Source organism: Nansenia antarctica (assembly GCF_963989245.1).
Source record: "Nansenia antarctica genome assembly, chromosome: 17".
Classification (NCBI taxonomy): domain Eukaryota; kingdom Metazoa; phylum Chordata; class Actinopteri; order Argentiniformes; family Microstomatidae; genus Nansenia; species Nansenia antarctica.
The window spans coordinates 8,777,706-8,797,405 of record NC_137687.1 but is presented as its reverse complement, the minus strand read 5'-3'; the positions used below and the strand labels follow the sequence as shown (position 1 = coordinate 8,797,405).

The 19,700-nt window shown below is 44.5% G+C and overlaps 1 protein-coding gene across 1 annotated transcript in view; it reads left to right on the top strand.

The window, feature by feature from the left end:
* The window catches only part of LOC308172704 (A-type potassium channel modulatory protein DPP6-like), a gene marked incomplete at both ends in the record, with an annotated part of 152,240 nt that overhangs the window by 86,024 nt on the left and 46,516 nt on the right, over window positions 1–19,700 (top strand). Inside the window, 2 exons of the mRNA XM_080547644.1 lie at window positions 2,840–2,954; window positions 15,283–15,381. Of these exons, the coding sequence (XP_080403770.1) occupies window positions 2,840–2,954; window positions 15,283–15,381 (214 nt within the window). The remainder of the gene's footprint in view (window positions 1–2,839; window positions 2,955–15,282; window positions 15,382–19,700) is intronic.

Genomic DNA, 19,700 nt, shown 5'->3' with positions numbered 1-19,700 from the left:
AGATAGCTGGCGTTAAGGATCATCTGTATAATGTAGCATTAAAGCTAGCTGACGTTAAGGTTCATCTGTATACTGTAGCATTAAAGCTAGCTGACTGTAGCATTAAAGCTAGCTGATGTTATGGTTCATCTGTATAATAATTTTAATTTTAATTTATAATTATAATTTAATTTTTAATAATTTAGCATATAATATAATATAATGTAGCATTAAAGCTAGCTGATGTTATGGTTCATCTGTATAATGTAGCATTAAAGCTAGCTGACGTTAACAGCGGTGAAAAGTGGCGGCTCTGCGAACAAGGTGATTTTGTTTTCGCCGCGGTCCGCTAACTCCCTGCCTGCCTCTCCTGATGAGAAGCTCTCACCTTTGACCCCCTGTTGAAAGCACCCCTGTGTTGTCTCGTCTGAAAGCTCTGCCTTTTATTCCGGTTTTAATTAGTGTTTTCGGTAATGGGCGCCGGCCTGGTGAATGGAACAGCCCCACCCCCCCACCCTGTGCTCTCATCTATAGGCTAATGATGTCTCAGAGCCCATTCAATCAAGGGCACTAAAAGGCATACCTTGTGGGCTGTTCTATTCCATTATAGTCTGTGTTCATTAACATGAATAGCCACAGATCACCAATGCTCTGATCCAGTCTCTCTCCTCCCTGTAAACTAGTACAGAAGTTATTAATCCTAGGGCTAAGCGATATTATATATATACAAAAGTTGTTTCTTACATTTCTTACATGGTGTTTCCCTTTGCCGGCTGGTAGGCAGGCAGGCACCAGGGTCTTGAATCTGATTTACGGTTTTGGTGGTGTTCCATTGGACGTCCTTTTTACTGTCACAAATATGGCAGCTTTTTGGTCATTAGTCATGTCTTCAAAATCCCTTTGGGTGTTTGTAATCAGTGGGAAGTATGTGTCTCTGATGTCTTTGTTCAGTTGCCAGGTAGTTAAAAAGTGCAGCTCTGATCCCACCTCATTGTGTGTGCAGTGGGTGCACAGTCTGTCCTTCCTCGGGAGCCAGGTCTGCCTGTGGCGGCCTCTCTCCATGGCGAGGCTGTGCTCACTGAGTCTGTACATAGTCAAGGATCTCCTTAGCTTTGGTTTAACGTGGTGCTTGCCAAAGTGACAGCAGCTGGTGAAACCAGGAACAGGTCGCCAACCAATCAAAATGTTCTGACTTTTATTCAGAAACATTTTCATTGTTGAAATGTATTCAAATTTTTCAGAATAAATGTCTGGCTTGATCCCGGTTTCACCAGCTGCTGTCACAAATAGTGAGCTTGCAACCAGGAGCCAGTTATCGATGCCTTATAAATGCTTCAAAAACTAAGCCTGATGTGAACTAATGCAATATATTCTTTGCAATTGTTGCATAGTGCACACTTGGGAAATTGCATTTGCTAGTTTTTATATGAATGAATGAATGAATGAATGAATGAATGAATGAATGAATGGTCTTTATTGTCATTGCTATAGTACAGGTACCAAACAACGACATTTGGGAGGGGTGGCTCCCCTGGTGCTAGGAAAGAGAAAAAAACAAACAAAAAAAACAAGAAGGGAAAGGAGCTAGTTTACATAAATAAAGGCTATGTACACTATCCACTATACTATACTGTACAGATAAAACGACTAGGGTTGTCATATTGCACATAGTGTTATTGCACATTCATTTAAAGTGTCGCAGTTTGCAGGCTTGAAATGTACACATTTGTGCCTCAGCACTACACTTGATTTTTTCAATCCCGGATGTGTGTAATCATGGGTGTAATTACTCTTAATGAATGTACTCATGTTTGCCAAAAAAGGAGCCGCTGTGTTCTTTTTAAAATTACACATTGCCCCTTTACGCTCCAGTAACGTTTATGTATAAATAATCTTTAATAACAAAGATTGTATGGTCTTTGCTCATGGTCTTTTGGAGCATGAATGAGAACATAGAAAATAATAATAGTTTTTGTACTTTTGTACTCACTCCATATCCTAGGGGAACAGTTTTCCGTCAAACACAATATTCATATGAAGAAACATTCATTTTTCACTTAAACCAATATTAAACAGCAATAACTTCAAGTGTTTTTTTTCGAGGTATCGTGGCGAAAGCACGCCTCAGGGTGGTTGATAATTCAAACTTAGTTTTCTAACAGAACTCCCTAGCTTCTCTCCGCTGCCAGAGTTCAGACATGAAACCAGAGAGCTCCATTTTTATCTGTCACATTGGTTTGCCGCGGACGGGCGCTGATGCCTGGCTCATTAATGATTCTACGGCTCCCCCCTCCATGCGTGTGTGTGTGTCTGTGTGTGTGTGTGTGTGCGTGTGTGTGTGCCGTGGAGTTAGTGGAGTTCACATTCGTCCTTGCCCCGACCACCCGTCTGAATTCTTCATCTCGGCCTCCAGTAGCTCCCTCTCCTTCCCTCTTATTCATTATTCTATTTTCTCTCCTCCCCTCTCTCTTTCTCTCTCTCTACACATCTCTATTTCAGTGTTGTACACTCTTTTCTTCTCTCTCCCTGTTTCTCCATCTCTCTCTCTCACTGTCTGACTTTCTTACTTACCTTTCTCTCTTGCTCATTCCTCTTCCTTCATTGCTTTTCTTTATCATTCATCTCTCTTAATCTGATTCTCTCTCTCCGACTGCCGTGTGTATGTGTGTGTGTGTGTGTGTGTGTGTGTGTGTGGTGTTCTTCTTCCTCTCTAACCGTGTCTCTCTCTCTCTCTCTCTCTCTGCTGTGTGTGTGTTTCTGTGTGTGTGTGTGTGTGTGTGTGTGTGTTTCTCTGTGTGTGTGTGTGTGTGTGTGCGTGTGTTCCTCCTCTCTAACCGTGTGTCTCTCTCTCCCTGGCCAGGAGCTGGTGGGCAGTAACCCTCCTCAGAGGAACTGGAAGGGCATCGCCATCGCCCTGCTGGTCATCCTGGTCATCTGCTCCCTCATCGTCACCTCCGTCATCCTGCTGACGCCAGGTACCTGGGGGGGGGGGTTAGGGGGGCGAGGGGGGGGCGAGGGGGGGGGGTTGACGCAGCACAGATGGGTGGGGACCGGGACAAACACACACACCATATGTGACACGGTCTGGTGGAAAGGTTCCGCGTGCCAGCCAATTCTCAAGTCGCGCAAATGGCCAAAAAGCTTATTTTTCTTTCAAATTAGAGAAAATACCACCGCTCCTCCGTGATCAGACTTTGCTGAGGTGCTGGAACTGAAGAGTATCAGTAGAGTGCAAAATAACAGCATCCGCACACAAGTTACAAACTGAAGTGCAGTGATTACAGATCAAAACCATGAACTGTGCAGGAAAGTTTGGAAGTACATCAATCTTTAAAGTGCGTTGCAGATCGATATACAATGATTGAGTGAGTGTGATGTCCTTTGTAGTGTACCTCTCACCAGCCACCTCCTGCTGTATGTATGTATGCAGACCTTTACACATCCACTGCATGAGGAGGGGTGTTTCATAATGTGCACTGGCGTTCTGTTTCTCTGGCTTGGAAAACATTTACTGTGGCACTTAGAGAAACATGCACTCGATGCACTCGAAGACCCCCCCCCCCACACACACACACACACAGAAACGTGTTGGAAGTCAGTTTCACACACCGTGACACTCCCAAAGGGCCGCATTTTCAGAAGGTCACATACTCCCTTTGTGGATATAGAGCGAGAGAGACACACACGCACATGCACACACACACACACACACGCGCACACAAAGGCATTCTTTACCACAGAACTAGACTTCTCTGTTCTGCCCCCTGAAGACACTTACCCCCAGGCTTCCGAGTGACCTTCTTCAAGCTCCGTCTGAGGATTTACATGAGAAGCTGATCAATAGACCATCTGTGTAGATAGGTAGTAGGCTCATAAGGCCTCTTGATGTGGTTTTATATGCAGGAAGAGCCATATCGATCAATATGACTGACGATAATATTGGTGGTATAACCGCACACTCAAACACAGTGCGAAAAAAAACGAGTTTATTGCGAGCTTTCGGTCATAGACCTTCTTCAGGCATAAAGCTGACAAGTGAATGCAGCAGTGGTATAAAGGGTTCACTGAGTAATTCATTTCTGCTGTCGCTGACAATGGACCTATCGCTAAGCCACGCCCCAAAATAGAAATTGTCCAATCATATCACAGCAAAAGTCACTACAGGCAGAAAACTCAAACAAACAACTCGCTAATATCTGATGGTGAAAAGCTTCTAGACTAAATATTCTTGTCATCTTTTAAAAAACATGTCTATTACTTGCTGTGGTAAATCAGAAATCTGAAATTTGCCAACTCCCGCCATTGTAAGTCATTGAATGTCATTCAGTCACGGTCGGTCAGTCAGTCACTGTCAGTGAAGCGTTGTTTGTTTGTCAGAGTTTTCAAAGGGGCATGGCTTAGGGATAGGTCCATTGTGCCACACATTAATAATAATAATAATAATAACTTTATTTGTATACCTATTGTATACAATATGAACATATTACAGCACGACCTGCCCTAATAGTGTGGAATACTTTTTCACCTCACACAGAAGATGTTAAACTCTCTCTTTCTCTTTCACTGTTTCAAGACACCCCTTATGGACCTCAGAGTTTCTTTGGCCGCCATTTTGGGTCGCTGGCACAGTCTCGTACAGCCCTGCTCTCTGAAGCAGAGACAGACAGCCGCACCTCCAGCTTGTACCCCCGATCCCCAATGCTCACCTCATCCCACCCTCCTCCTACCCTCATCCCACCCTCCTCCTACCCAGCTTACCCAGGCAGAACCACGTTCATGCTCCAAGTCTCTTCACAAACTAAGTCCCCGAGGCTTTGACAGACCAGACCGGCCTTTGTGGGGATTTTGGATGGCTATTGGACCAAATGGGGCTATTGAGGATTTCCTCTGGTTAATAAAAAGCGGCTTTAGGAGCTTTAGAGGATGAATTAGATATCCACAACAACACATACTGTGATAACATCCGGATGATGGGCCTGAGTGATTTTATCCTCTTTTTTATTGATGTATGTATTTATTATTTATATACAGTGCTGCTTGAAAGTATGTGATTGTATTAGTTTTTACTTAGCAGCGATAACTTGTAACTTGAGTAAACGTGTCGTATAGCCAGTAATCATTCTCTGACATCTGTTTTGAGATGTTTTTGCCTACTCCTCCTTACAGAAATGAGCCAGTTGAGGGAGGTTTGAGGGGTGTCTGGCATGAACTGCCCGCTTCAGGTCCTGCCACAGCATCTCAACTGGATTTAGGTCAGAATTTGACTTGGTCGAATCCAAAACACAAATCGTCTTTATCCTGTGCCATTCTTTGGTAGATTTGTTTGAATGCTTTGGGTCGTTGTCTTGTTGGAAGACTTGTTTTCAGCCCAGCTTTAGCTCCTTGACTGATGGATTGAAATTCTGTTCAAAAATCTCCTGGTGTACCTCAACATTCATGGGTCCCTTAATGATGTGGAGTCGGCCAGGTCCAGAGGAGGAAAAGCAGCCCCAGATCATGACATTCCCGCCCCCATGCTTGACTGTTGGGATATGGTTCTTTTGGTGGTAGGCAGTGTTGGGTTTTGGCCAAACATAGTGGATTTGTTTGTGACCAAAAAGGAACATTTTGGACTCATCTGTTCAGAGAATGGACTTCCAGAAACCTTCAGGCATGTCCAGATGGTCTCCAAGTTAAGAAGGGCCATTTTGATTCAGTGTTCTTCTTATTGTTGAAGCATGCACAGTTACCTGAGATGCCTGATTTGTTATTTTTCTTGGGGATATTTTGGAAGGGTGTCCACTTCTAGGCCGAGTTGCTGTCATGTTCAATGCCATTTGTAAATGATTTGCCCAGGTGCACCGAGTCAGCCAATCAATACAAGTTTAGCTGCAGGATAGATCATACCCAACACTCACCCCCAGGGAACACCCCTAGACGGCGCCACATCGGCCATCACAGTGGTTGTCAAGGATCACATCAGGTTTAGCTAGCTTGAGATGGTGGGCTGACATCCAAGCAGAAAGGTCAGATGCAAATGCAGAGACACGTGTTGCCACCTGCAGACAGAGAGGAGGGGGGGGACGGGTTGCCAGAGAGGAGGGAGGAGGAAGGGGGGGGGGGGGGTTGAGGAGTTGAGGACAATTTGAGTTTTTTGGGGGGTCAGAGCAAGAAGATTGAAGGGAGATGGATACAGAATGATGATCAGAAACTGCAAGAGGGGTCACAGTAAGGTTGGAGGTATATTCTACAATAGTACAACACAATAGTAACGGTGGTATGAACAACTATCTACAATAGTAATGGTGGTATAGCATCCTCCTCCTCCTCCCCGCCGCTAACCAAGGTTTGTTGTGGGATGTTGCCCTGCCAAAACATCACGGTAGAGATCCCTGACTGTTCTTCACAAACACTACTTTGTTCTCTTAACTTCAACCTCTCCCAATGACGTCCTCTCTAAGTAGAGCAAGACACATCCCGTCACTGGAGAGGAAGAGGCAGACAGCAAACAGAGTCAAAGGAGGGTTGCGTTCAAACAACTACAACAGAGTGGAGGTGCTTTAGATCAGGAGACGACTGCCTGTGATAGAGGCTTAATGGGATGTAGTCATCGGTGTCGTTACATTCTGTCTTGGGAGTGGAAGAAGAACGATGCAGTATGTTTAGCCTGAGGAGCTGCTGTGTACAGTTGTACAGTCGTTCATTGAAGTCGTACGATAGCTGTTTACTGCCCTCCTCTCTGCTCTCTGCTCTCCTGAGGCCCTGCAGCGTGTCGTGCTAGATTACTGCACTGTACAATGACCTCTGGTGGTCTGACTCAACTGAATTCGGCTAGGCATACTTACATTACTTCTAAGGTGTTTTTTTTATATCACTATGTTGATGTTTTTCCCTGGCCCTTCCCAGGCCTTAAACATGATTGTTTTCTAATAATACATAATGTATACACTATTCTGGTGTGAGTATTTCAAGTTTCCATCATGAACTATATAAATCAAGTAGCTAGATCAATGATGACATGTAGGGGGGGGGGGGGGGGGGGCATTGGCCACTAGGGAGATAGAACACTACTAGGGAGATAGAACACTACTAGGGAGACGGAACAGAACAGGTAAGGTTACGACGGTGTTACGTGTTGCCGGTATCCGACACTCACCCTCCTCCTTGCTGCTTCTCGGTCGCCCGCACCCTCCCCTCTAGCTGTCTCCCTCTCCTCTAGCTGTATCCTGTCTCCTTGTCCGTCCCTCTCTAGCTGTCTCCCGTCTCCCTGTCCGTCTGCCTTGTCCAAGGCGTCTCCTTGTCAGAGGCGAAGGTTGCGGCGAGCGGGCTGATGAGCCTGTTGTGTGCTACTGCGCTTCAGCGGCCCACCCAGGAAAGGTGTCTAACACAGGGCAGCTGGCCGCAGGGATAGCATCTCCCCGCTAGCACGCTGCCCCGCGGGTGGAGTGGCCGCTGTGCTGAAGGCTCTCGTCCTCCGACTGAGACGAGGGGTTCAGGGGGTTGCCACACTTGTCACTTCCTGCTTGTTTTAAACTCCCCTGATGTTCCAAACTGAAACTCAAACTGACACCTTCAAGTTTATTTTCCTGACAGCCGTAAGACAAGGCGACAGTGACGCAATCTGTGTGTTATATTCTGTGTGTCCAATATGAATAGGGAAAAATGGTCACACCTTTAGAAGTGGTTTCTAGGGAAACATGAATGTCGTTTCAATTACGCCACGCCTTGCTTCTGTTGTGTCCTGTGAGAGGAAGTAGTAGGCTCTTCAGAGAATGTTTATTACGTGTTTCTGTTATGGTTGGAACATGATTTGGGAGGCAAATCTCATGAAGGGAATCTTATCCTCCAGAGGGATAAAACCACGCTCACATAAACACACACACACACACACACACACACACACACACACACTGATGTACATGATACACAAACATCCATACCCATGTACATTTCCACCACATAGGCAGTTTGATTGGATTACAGAGAGGGGGGGGCGGGGGGGGGGGGGGGGGCAAACAGGCCGTGACTGGGGTGGGGGGGGGGGGCAAACAGGCCATGACTGGGTTGAGAGGGGTCTTCAATGATGGAGTGTCTTTACGTGCTGCAGTCCTGACAGTGTTTACAGAGAGGACACAGAAAGATATGAAATTAGAAATGCATGTAAGCACCTGTAAGACCACACTCAAGTGGCAGGTAGTTATGGCTGTGACTGGTCGTCATAGTGATAAAAGAGAATCGCCTATTTATTTAACTTGTTTATATTAACTTGTTTATATTAACTTATTATTATTTAATACAAATGCTCAAATCCATGAGATAAGTCGTGACAGGTTCATTAAATCGTTACAGCATTTTAGAGATATGCAGCAGGTTAAAATTGGCATAAGCTTGAATAATTAATAATGAATTCATAGTTGAATAGGCTTGTTGAGTGCTTCGATTATGATATCATAGACATGTCTGACACGGTGTGGTGAAAAGGTCCACATGTCGCGATTCTCAAGTCGCGCAAATGACTAAAAAGTTTCTTGTGTTTTCCTTTCTTTTTTTATATATTACAAAAGTTTAGAGCCCACTTGATGTAACAAACAACAGTTTTAGGATCAATAACACTAGAACAGCCATGCTTTTTTACCTACTAAATGACCACCTCTTTAAAATGCTAAGCTGCTATGTACACACAACGACCACTAGTTGGCCGCTTGTAAATTAGCCTGCCTCCTACACAGAAAAACTGTAAAACAGCTTTATATTAGCTTATCCTGATGTGATTTTGAAACGGTACGGATACTGGGTGGTAGAACGCACATATCTAGGAAAAGTCATGAAAGGAGGGGCCTGAAATTTGAACGAGTGCAAAGGTCAAATGACCGCTCATCGCTGATTAAGTGTTAAACACTTATCATTTGTGAATTGGATTCACTGTAACTTCTGTCGTAAGCTGCTGGGTAAGTGATACATGGCGTGTAAATGTTTTAGGACGTGTGCAAAAGCAAGGACTGTGTGATCATGTAGTTATGTGTTTTTAGCATGTTGATGTTCAGCGTGTTCATAGCGATGTTCCTTCTTAGCCGCTAGATCCTAGCTAGCTGTTTTGCGTGTGTTTTGATTCAGAGCGAGTTTCTCTGCTATTTGGTTTGAGGTGTACCAACATTCAATTAAGCATATCTTCTTCAACTATTATCAGATGTTCAATGTATGACCCATCATTTGAAAGCTTTACAATCTGCACTTTCATAATCTGGAAAGTTTGTCTAGCAGTTGTCTAGCACCGCGGTCTACAGTGCACACGTATGACCATGTTGGCATGGGTTAGAATCCGGCCCGTGCCCTGCTGACATGCTCTCTCTCCCTTCTTCTCCTTACTTTCCTGTCTGTCTTCACTGTATCTGTCCAATAAAATGAAAAATATGAGTGGGACTGGACTGTCACTTAAAAAAAAATAAGGTATATATATATATATATATATATATATATATATATATATATATATATTACCCATTACAACATTGGCAGACTGGCATGGACAATGGACATCTTAATGTATTATTCAATTACCCCACCCACTCAGACCTGCCTTCTGCCTCTCTGCTAACTGGAACTTTTCCGAATTAAATGACCATAGCGGCCGTCCCCTAAAGACTTGGTGGGCGCTCTTAATGGAAGATAATTGGAGCCCTAAGTGAACCTCTGTTACAGCATGGTAGACTAGACGGAGAGCACATTCATCCATTTGCAAAAATTGGGTTCATATTTTAATGACAACTTTTCGGTGTAAGTCTTGGCATCTATATGCACACCTTTCCCACCTCTCTTCCCCCTCTCTTTCTCCTCTCGTTCTCCTCTCTTTCTCCTCTCTTTCCTCTCTATTTCCAACCTCTCTTCCCCGTCTCTTCTCCTTCCTCTCTTTCTCCTCTTTTTCTCCTCTTCCCCCTCTCTTTCCTCTCTCTTTCCTCTCTTTCCCCTCTCTTTCTCCTCTCTTCCCCCTCTCTCTTTCCCCTCTCTTCCCCCTCTTTTTCTCCTCTCTTCCCCCTCTCTTTCCTCTCTCTTTCCTCTCTCTTTCCTCTCTCTTTCCCCCTCTCTTTCCTCTCTCTTTCCTCTCTCTTTCCTCTCTCTTTCCTCTCTTTCCTCTCTCTTTCCTCTCTTTCCTCTCTCTTTCCTCTCTTTCCTCTCTCTTTCCTCTCTCTTTCCTCTCTTTCCTCTCTCTTTCCTCTCTTTCCTCTCTCTTTCCTCTCTCTTTCCTCTCTCTTTCCTCTCTCTTTCCTCTCTCTTTCTCCTCTCTCTCCTCTCTTCCCCCTCTCTTCATCATTCGTGTGACACTACAGGGCCATTAGTTTTTCCATTCCTGTTAAATGCCTATTTAGCCCCCAGCACACAGATGCATTTAAGATGCACCGATGTATGAATATGAATATGAATGGGGAGCAGAGTGGCACCAGAGAGTAATGCAGAATCCTCAGGGTGGCAAACTTATAAGGACTTTCTTCCTCTTTAGTTTTTCTAACGCTGTTTCATCCGACACGTTATGCTTTTGGATACGCTGATTTAAAAAGTTGGTTGTGTTTTGTTTCTTGAACATTCTGGCAATTTCTTTTTGCAAACTGTGAAAAAAGTATTTGTTGATTGATTTTATTTTCATATATAGTCTTCTTTAGCACTAGAACAGCCATGGGTGGGGTCATTTGACCCTGTGAGTACATATTTTTTTATATCTTTGCACTTGATAAAATTTCAGGACCCTCCTTTCATGACTTTCCCTAGATATGTGCATTCTACCCCCCAGTATCCTTACATTTTCAAAAGCACATCAGGATAAGCTAGTATGAAGCTATTTTGCAGTGTTTCTGTGTAGGGGGCAGGCTGATTTACAAGCCGGACAACTAGTGGTCGTTGTGTGTAAATAGCAGCTTCCCATTGTAAAGACTATGGTCATTTGACCCCAGAGGCGGCTCTTATAGTAGGTAAAATAAAAGGCACGTCTGTTCTAGTGTTTAAGTGAAGAAGAGGTGAACAAAAGGAAATTAACTTTGTTTTTGTTGTGGTCACTCTGCCCTCTGGTTTGAATGAGGACCCAGTTCTCTTGTTTGAATGAGGACCCAGTTCTCTTGTTTGAATGAGGACCCAGTTCTCTCGCTGGGGCGTTTCAGGGACTTTTCAGGGTATTTTCTGACCTTTGACCCCTCTCAGCCAATTCAGAGCGGTTCACCACATCTACATGCATACTATGCGTGTGCTCCGATTGAACTCAGACCCCTCTGGACCAAACCGAACTGAGACCATCTCAGGAGGTGGTCAGAGTTGGGTTCAGTTGCCGTCTGCTGCTGTTCAACGTGCAGTTAGCTACTCCCAGGGCAAAGCCTGGGTTGGTGAGAAAAGATGTTGCTGTGAAAGTGGACTGAGACCACATCACTGCTGAAATGGACCATCAAGAAAACAAATGATGTCCTAATTCAAACAGAAGGACAGTCTAAATATTAAAAATAACTGTAAAAAATAACCTATGTTTACTTTTTAGTACACTTAAAGTGAGGTGCAGTTATTTTAAAAAGGACCCTGAAAATACCTTGAAAAAAAGGCAAGGCAAGTTTATTTGTATAGCACATTTCATACAACAGGGGCAATTCAAAGTGCTTTACATACATTATTAAAATTACAGCAAGAGGAGCATAAGAAAATAAAAATTACAATAAATAAAAGCAAATATAAGAAGTAAATAGATAAAAAAAATAAAAAGACAATAGTTAATGGAAAAAAGACATTGATAGAAGTGTTTGTGTTTAATCATAACTGGTGCAAAACATGAAGGTTTTTAGCTTAGATTTAAATATTTTAAGAGTTTGGGCCTGTTTGATTTCTTCAGGGAGTGAAAAATACGCTTACTTACAGCTAAATATATGTAATTATTGCTGGGATTCAACTCAGGCTATCACTTTCACGCTGCACTTTTCAGGTGCTAACTAGAAAAGTTTCGTCTTCATCTTAAATTAAAGTGTTATTTCTTAAATTAAAGTGTTATTTCTTAAATTAAAGTGTCATTTCTTAAATTAAAGTGTTCCCAGGTCTGTGATTTATTTCCCAAATTGTAATTCAACCGTCTGTTTGTTTTGTCCCTTGTCAGATTTCAATAACTGAGGATAGAAGAGGATACTACTGGATATACTTTTTTGAGGCGTCTGTGTCTAATGATCGCGGTTCGAACCCCGGCTGGCCACATGTCGAAGTGTCCTTGGGCAAGACACTGAATCTCTAATTGCTCTCAATGAGCGGGCCGGCGCCTTGGTGTGTGAATGTGTGTGTGAATGGGTGAATGAGAGGCCGTTGTAAAGCGCTTTGGAATAAGGCACTATGTAAGTCAGTCCATTTACTACTGTATCGTCCCGACCAAGGTTGAGCTGCATTGCCTTCAAGGGCCCGCTCCACCCCCCCACACACACACACACATACACACACACACCCACACACACACACACACACACACACACACACCCCCACACACACACACACACACACACACACTCACACACACACACACGCACACACACACACACACACACTCACACACACACACACACACACTCACACACACACTCTCACACCCACACACACACACTCACACACACACACACACACACACACACACACACACTCACACACACACACTCTCACACCCACACTCACACACACACACACACACACACACACTCACACACTTCAACTGACTGAACAACACTGCTGTGGGGACCCAAATGAAACAAGTCAGATATTGTTTTGGGTATGTCTCCTCCATGCATGTGAGTCTGAGAGGAGTGGTGTAGCATACAGAGGGCTTGTGTGAGCGGATCTAACGGGCAGAATTATGGTTAAATAAAGGAGGTCAGTGGATTCCTCTGGTGTAACTACACACAAGGCCGCTCTGGATGATCACAGCGTATCGATCTTAAGCAGAGCCTGGAGGAGAGATGATCGTGTTGTTCTTCAGGATTAGTCTTTTCCTCAAGTATTTTCCTCTTTCTTTCTCTCACTTTCTTTCTCTCTATTTCTCCTCTCTCTCTCTCTCTCCTCTATTTCTCCTCTCTCTCTCTCTCCTCTCTCTCTCTCTCTTTCTTTCTCTCCTCACTCTCTCTCTCCTCTCTATTTCTCCTCTCTCTCTCCCTCTCTCTCTCTCCTCACTCTCTCTCCCTCTTTTTTTCTCTCTTCACTCTCTCTCTCCTCACTCTCTTTCTTTCTCTCAGTCTCTCTCTCTCAGTCTCTCTCTCTCTCTACCATGCCTGTTCTGGTCATTACTCAAGAAGAAGTCTCACACGCCACACTTACATGACAGCATAAAGCAAGCTGTGAATATGTAATAGAAGAACGAAATGTGTCAAGAGAGGAATATAATGCGCCCTGCCTCGGTTCAGTTAAAGAAACAGAATAGTGTTCTGAATATCATCGTCGCTGAACGGAATGACAATTTATTTTCTCCCTTTTTTCACAACACCCCACTGCTATACATAGTTATTCTTTTTCACAGCTTTTGTTTTTACCATCCAAATCAGTGGTCGTCCTCCAGTGTTCACACTAGCATACCCGCTAAGAATGAAGCGACGTATCGTCGGCCCATGCATTCTAAATGTATGCTAATGCTAATGCAAGGGGTTCTGGAATTCAGTGAGTGTGTTACACAGTACAACATTGCACAGTTGTAATGTCTAACAAATATGCCCAAAGAACAACGACCTCACCCGGTGGTAATACTTTTTCCTGGTCCTCGACGCAGAGGCTGCTGGGAGATAATGAGCCTGGGTTAGGCTGGAGGCAGTGCTAGGCTGAGGCAGCACACAGTGAGGGAGGAGAAACATTGTGCTTTTACAACCCCGAGCTGAGCAGCAGTTATGACACAATTGCTTTTCGACGGATACACGGATGCCCTACCTCAAATGACTTCATTTGTGTGTGTGTGTGTGTCTCTCTCTCTCTGTGTCTCTCTCTCTCTCTCTCTCTCTCTCTCTCTCTCTCTCTCTCTCTCTCTCTCTCTCTCAGATGAATGGACACTTAAACATCTGTACAGTGTTTGATACTCTCTTTGTTGATTAATCAGATTTGCGGTGAATAAAGTGATTGATTAAAAGTCAAAAGCCTCTCCTCTCTTTCTCTCTCTCTCTCTCTTTCCTCTCTTTCTCTCTCTCTCCCCTCTATTTCTCCTCTCTCTCTCTCTCTCCTGGCTCTCTCTCTCTCTCTAATAATATTAATAATAATGCATTTTATTTATGGGCGCCGTTCAGAGCACTCAAGGACACCTTACAGAGCATAATTTAAAAACAAGCAACAGAGTCAAACAGGTTCAAACAGTGATTCAAACAAACAAAAACAAAACAAAAGACTTAAAAACGTCAATCAGTTATAAATGCGCCAGTTTAAAAAGGTGGGTTTTCAGGCAGTGTTGCGGATGTCTTGTGGGAGAGAGTTCCAGAGACGGGGGGGGGGGGGGCAGAGTGACTGAAGGCTCTAGACCCCATAGTGGTCAGGCGGGCAGAAGGTATATTGAAAGGCAGAAGGTATAGTGAGTTGAAGGTCAGAAGGTATAGTGAGTTGAAGGTCAGAAGGTATAGTGAGTTGAAAGACAGAAGGTATAGTGAGTTGAAGGTCAGAAGGTATAGTGAGTTGAAGGTCAGAAGGTATAGTGAGTTGAAGGTCAGAAGGTATAGTGAGTTGAAAGGCAGAAGGTATAGTGAGTTGAAAGGCAGAAGGTATAGTGAGTTGAAAGGCATGGGTATAGTGAGTTGAAAGGCAGCGGAGGATCGGAGAGTGCGAGAGGGAGTGTAGGTGTGAAGGAGTTCAGAGAGATATGGAGGTGCAAGATTGTGAAGGGCCTTGAAAGTGAGGAGCAGAATTTTGAAATCGATGTGGTATTTAACAGGAAGCCAATGCAGTTGTTGTCTCTCTCTCCTCTCTCTCTCTCCTCTCTGTCTCTTTCTCCTCTCTCTCATCTCCCTCTCTCTCTCTCCTCTCTCTCTTTCTCTCTCCTCTCTCTCTCTTTCTCTCTCTTTCTCTTTCTCTCCTCTCTCTTTCTCTCTCTCTCCTCTCTCTTTCTCTCTCTCCTCTCTCTCTTTCCTCTCTCTTTCTCTCTCCTCTCTCTTTCTCTCTCTCCTCTCTCTTTCTCTCTCTCCTCTCTCTTTCTATCTCTCTCTCCTCTCTCTTTCCTCTCTCTCTCCTCTCTCTTTCCTCTCTCTCTCTCTCTCCTCTCTCTCTCTCTTTCCTCTCTCTTTCTCTCTCTCTGTCCGTCCGTCCGTCCGTCTGGCAGTCCTGGCGGTGTTATAACGTGTTCTCTATCTCCCCCTACAGGTGAGGATGACAGCTTGGCTCTGAAGGGCAAGGTGACTGTCGGAGACCTCTTCAGGAAGGAGTTCCAAGTTCACGACCCCAACGCCAAATGGATCAGCAGTGAGTAACTCCATGGATCATTACGTTCATGCAGTCACTACACTGCTATGTGATGTGGTTTTGTTACCTACCTGTGTAATAAGGGTTAGGGTTGACACCTTTGGCAGTATCGCAGTCGCAAACCGGCAGTGAATGAGGTGCAACAGCGTGTCTATTCGGTTGTTAAGTCGTGACATGTTTCCGGGTCCAAAGTTGGCTGTGGCGCTGTCTTCGAAATGCCTCAGTAATAATAATAATTCATTATATTTATATAGCGCTAAACTGCTAAACGTCACGTTTGACGTCAGACTTAACAACCGAATAGCTAGTAGCAGATATGATGTAATGAGTGATGTCATCAGTGTGAACTCAAGAACTCAAGGGCGGCTGTGTCTCAGGAGGTGATAATGATCGCAAGGTCGGCAGATCGGCGGGTTCAAGCCCCGACTGGCCACATGTCGAAGTGTCCTTGGGCAAGACACTGAACCCCAAATTGCTCCCAGTGAGCGGGCCGGCCGGCTGGCGCCTTGCATGGTAGCTTGCCGCCATCGGTGTGTGAATGTGTGTGTGAATGGGTGAACGAGAGGCTGTTGTAAAGCGCTTTGGAATAAGGCCGCTATATAAGTCAAACCATGGCATTTACTATGTAATTTACCGTTCAAGATCAACTAAAGAGGGTTGCTGGGTTTCAGATCATTCAACAGGTATATACAGTAACTTATCAGTTTAATATCAGAGTGTAATATGTTATTGGTTGAGTGACGGTAGTGCAGTGTTACAGCCACAGCCGGTCGTGAGTCTACGTGACTTGTTCTAATGTAAAATTGTTAAACAGTAGCTCATACCCACCTATACACCGGGCCCCATTTGTGAGCTGATATACATTTGATATGTTAATGTAATTTATTTTATTGAGATTTATTGAGATTTATTGGGATTAACGGGCCAGTGAGATGATTGGATCTGATTCCTCTGACTATCTTCAGGTCTAGACATTTTTTCACAATGACAATTCCTTATCATTTGATTCATTAGCAGCCCAATACAATACATGTATTAATTTAGTATCATCGATTCATTCATTGGGGAAGATTCCGATCCAGATTGGCCTTTTCACTGGATTAAATAACAACTGTTCCTCCTGTCCCGTCCTGTGTAGACATACACAATCAGTAGTTAGTGCTTATTTTACAATATTATAGCCTATCATTTGAAAACACCCCAAGGGCAGTATTATATGTATTATATGAAAGCAACCCAGGCCCGATTCTGACAGGATTAGTTCTTCAAGGGGAGGCAGGGTAATGGAATCATCACCATCACCATCTCTGTGGTTTGAGTCACGTGCAAATCCACAACGTCAGTCATCTTTTACGGGCTGCGCACGACTGCTGGTCGCAATAATTTCCGGCTTCTTTCTCTGTGTGTTTTTTTGGCCTGGCTAAATAGACCACAAGGTAATTTGCAGTAGGTGACATGGTGTGATATCTGTCAGCTCCACTGATCATCAGACAGACTGCTGTCAACAGTGTCATGGCCCGGGGTGTGTGGCCTGCAGTTATGATGCTGCTGGCTGACAATCACAGGTGGTTGTTGTTGTGGCGTCTGTGTCTCAGGAGGTAGAGAGGTGTGTGTGTGTGTGTGTGTGTGTGTGTGTCCGTGTGTGTGCGCGTGTTTGTGTGTGTGTGTGTGTGTGTCTGTGTGTGTGCATGTGTATGCGTGTGTGCGCATGTGAGTGTGTGTGTGTGTGTATGTGTGCATGTGTGCGCGTGTGTGCGTGTGTGCATTTTATATAGCTCCTTTCACAAACCCAAGGTCGCTTTACAAGGGAATGGGACAAACAGTACAGAGCCAGAGAGACAAACACACAAGACAAGAAACAGTGAAACAGCTTCTCCAGGTTGAATGTCGATGGTGAACAGGTGGGTTTTAAGGGGCGGCTTTGAATATGTCCAGGGTTGGAGAGTGGCGGATATCCTTGGGTAGAGAGTTCCAGAGGGTGGGGGCGGGGGCTGCCACACTGAAGGCTTTGTATTGTGATCTCTACTTGACTTATTGTACTTCATTCATGAGTGTTCTCTCTCTCCATGTCCTGCCTCATTGTATGAGCAGATGCATTGTGGTATAGTCCTTATTCCTGAAGGGATTCCTGGTATTCTGCACTGTGCCAGCATGTACCCTTTGAACAACACCAAAGAACATTACAACATGTGTGTGTGTCTGTGTCTGTGTCTGCGTGTGCGTGTGCGTGTGCTTCTGTGTCTGTGTCTGTGTGTGTGCGTGTGTGTGTGTGCGTGTGTGTGTGTGCGTGCGTGCTCACGGGCGCGTCTGTGCGTTTTCCATTCCGTGAGCTTAGAATTATACGGTTCTATCTCCGTTTAGGGTAGTTCAGAGATATTGAGCGTCAAAGTTTTTACATTCCATTATGTTTTGTGAGATGGAACCTTTGTAATTTATGAATTACTAACTCAAAAATGTAAACATTTTTAACAATAACACCACACAGGCATTAATAAACACCTAATGGATCAGATTATGTAAAAAACTCAGTTTTGACAAAAATGGAGATAGAACCTTATAATTCTAACGTCACGATTCGTATTACACTAAGAGCAACGATGCCACGAGAGTCGAGACCCGTTGCAACAGGAACACTCACACATGGCAGCGCCGGATTAAAAGAGGAAAAGATTAATGAGCGCTTTTTTAAAAATTATTTATTTAACTCAGCCCAGTGAACGTGTCTCCTCCAATCAGAGGCTCAGCCCTTAGAGGGGCGCAGCTGGGAGACAGTAGCGGTATTATCTGTGCTCTGTTCAGAAACGCATCCTGCCTTCCTGCCTTTCCCCTCCTTGATGTAATCACTGGTCTGATCTAATTGGATGGTAGATAGAGGGGCTCTAACATATTGCCTTTTCAACATTTCAGTTGAACATTTCAGTCCTCAGATGAGCGATAGCGTTGGAGGGAGGGAGGGAGGGAGGGAGAGGGAGAGAGAGGGAGAGAGAGAGAGAGAGAGAGAGAGAGAGAGAGAGAGAGAGAGAGAGAGAGAGAGAGAGAGAGAGAGAGAGAGAGAGAGAGAGAGAGAGAGATGAGCGTCGATAGCGTTGATGAAAAGAAGAAAGCAGGACGACTGCACTATCCAGCCTGGGGTGGCTGTGGTTCAGGAGGTAGAGTCGGCGTCTAATGATCGCAAGGTCAGCAGATCGGCGGTTCGAGCCCCGGCTGGCCACATGTCAAAGTGTCCTTGAGCAAGACACTGAACCCCCAAATTGCTCCCAGTGAGCGGGCCGGCGCTGCGGGCCTGCCGCCATTGGTGTGTGAATGTGTGTGTGAATGGGTGAATGAGAGGCCGTTGTAAAGCGCTTTGGATGAAGGCGCTATATAAGTGCAGTCCATTTACCATTTCTCCATGATCTCTGTTCTCAGGGGGCACATAAGGTGTTATCTCAAAAGACGGTTGTCATGGTTGAAATACAACATCAGAATCCGTCGGATATTATTTGTTCTCAACATTGGATAAGGGGATGGCATTGATTGGTTAGCCTGCCATGTCAGTGAGGCTAGAGGCACTATTTTCCCATCTCGATGAATATTAAATGGTAAATGGACTGCACCTAAGTCTTATATAGTGCCTTATTCCTAAAGCGCTTTACAACGGCCTCTCGTTCACACACACATCACTCCAGGCACAGTAGGTGCGGTACTATTTCCATTGCTTTATTCACATTAACATTGAATCCACTGCCGCATACACTCAGATTCATCCGAATCTGACATTCTAACAGATCACAGAAACAGAAAGCAGACACACACACACACACACACACACACACACACACACACACACACAGAGATAGAGAGAGAGAGAGAGGACAGAACAGAGGGAATACTGATGTATCATTACAGAGGTGAACTGAGGTTACGATGTTGAGTTATCTATGAAATGCGTTTTACCTCCCTGCTCTGAAGACAGACACATGAAGTCAATGGTAAATGGACTGCACTTGTCTATAGCGCCTTATTCCAAAGCGCTTTACAATGGCCTTGTCGTGGATATAATTGATTCTTAATAGATTTAGTAGGACTCACAAAGCACAAAGAGCTTAGATCAATTGTCTCCAAAGAGGCCTTTTATTAAGCCAAGTTACATGAGCGCAGAGAGAAATGAGCAGACCAATAAAGCAAGAAAGCAATGGCCCAAGAGCAAGAAGCAAGAAACCCCCAACGATGGGTGCGACTCATATTTATCGAACTGTCCTTGGTCATGAGGTCACCATTCTTGGGAACCAATCATATTATACAAATCTGTGATTACACAAGTTATGGGCCTTGTCCAT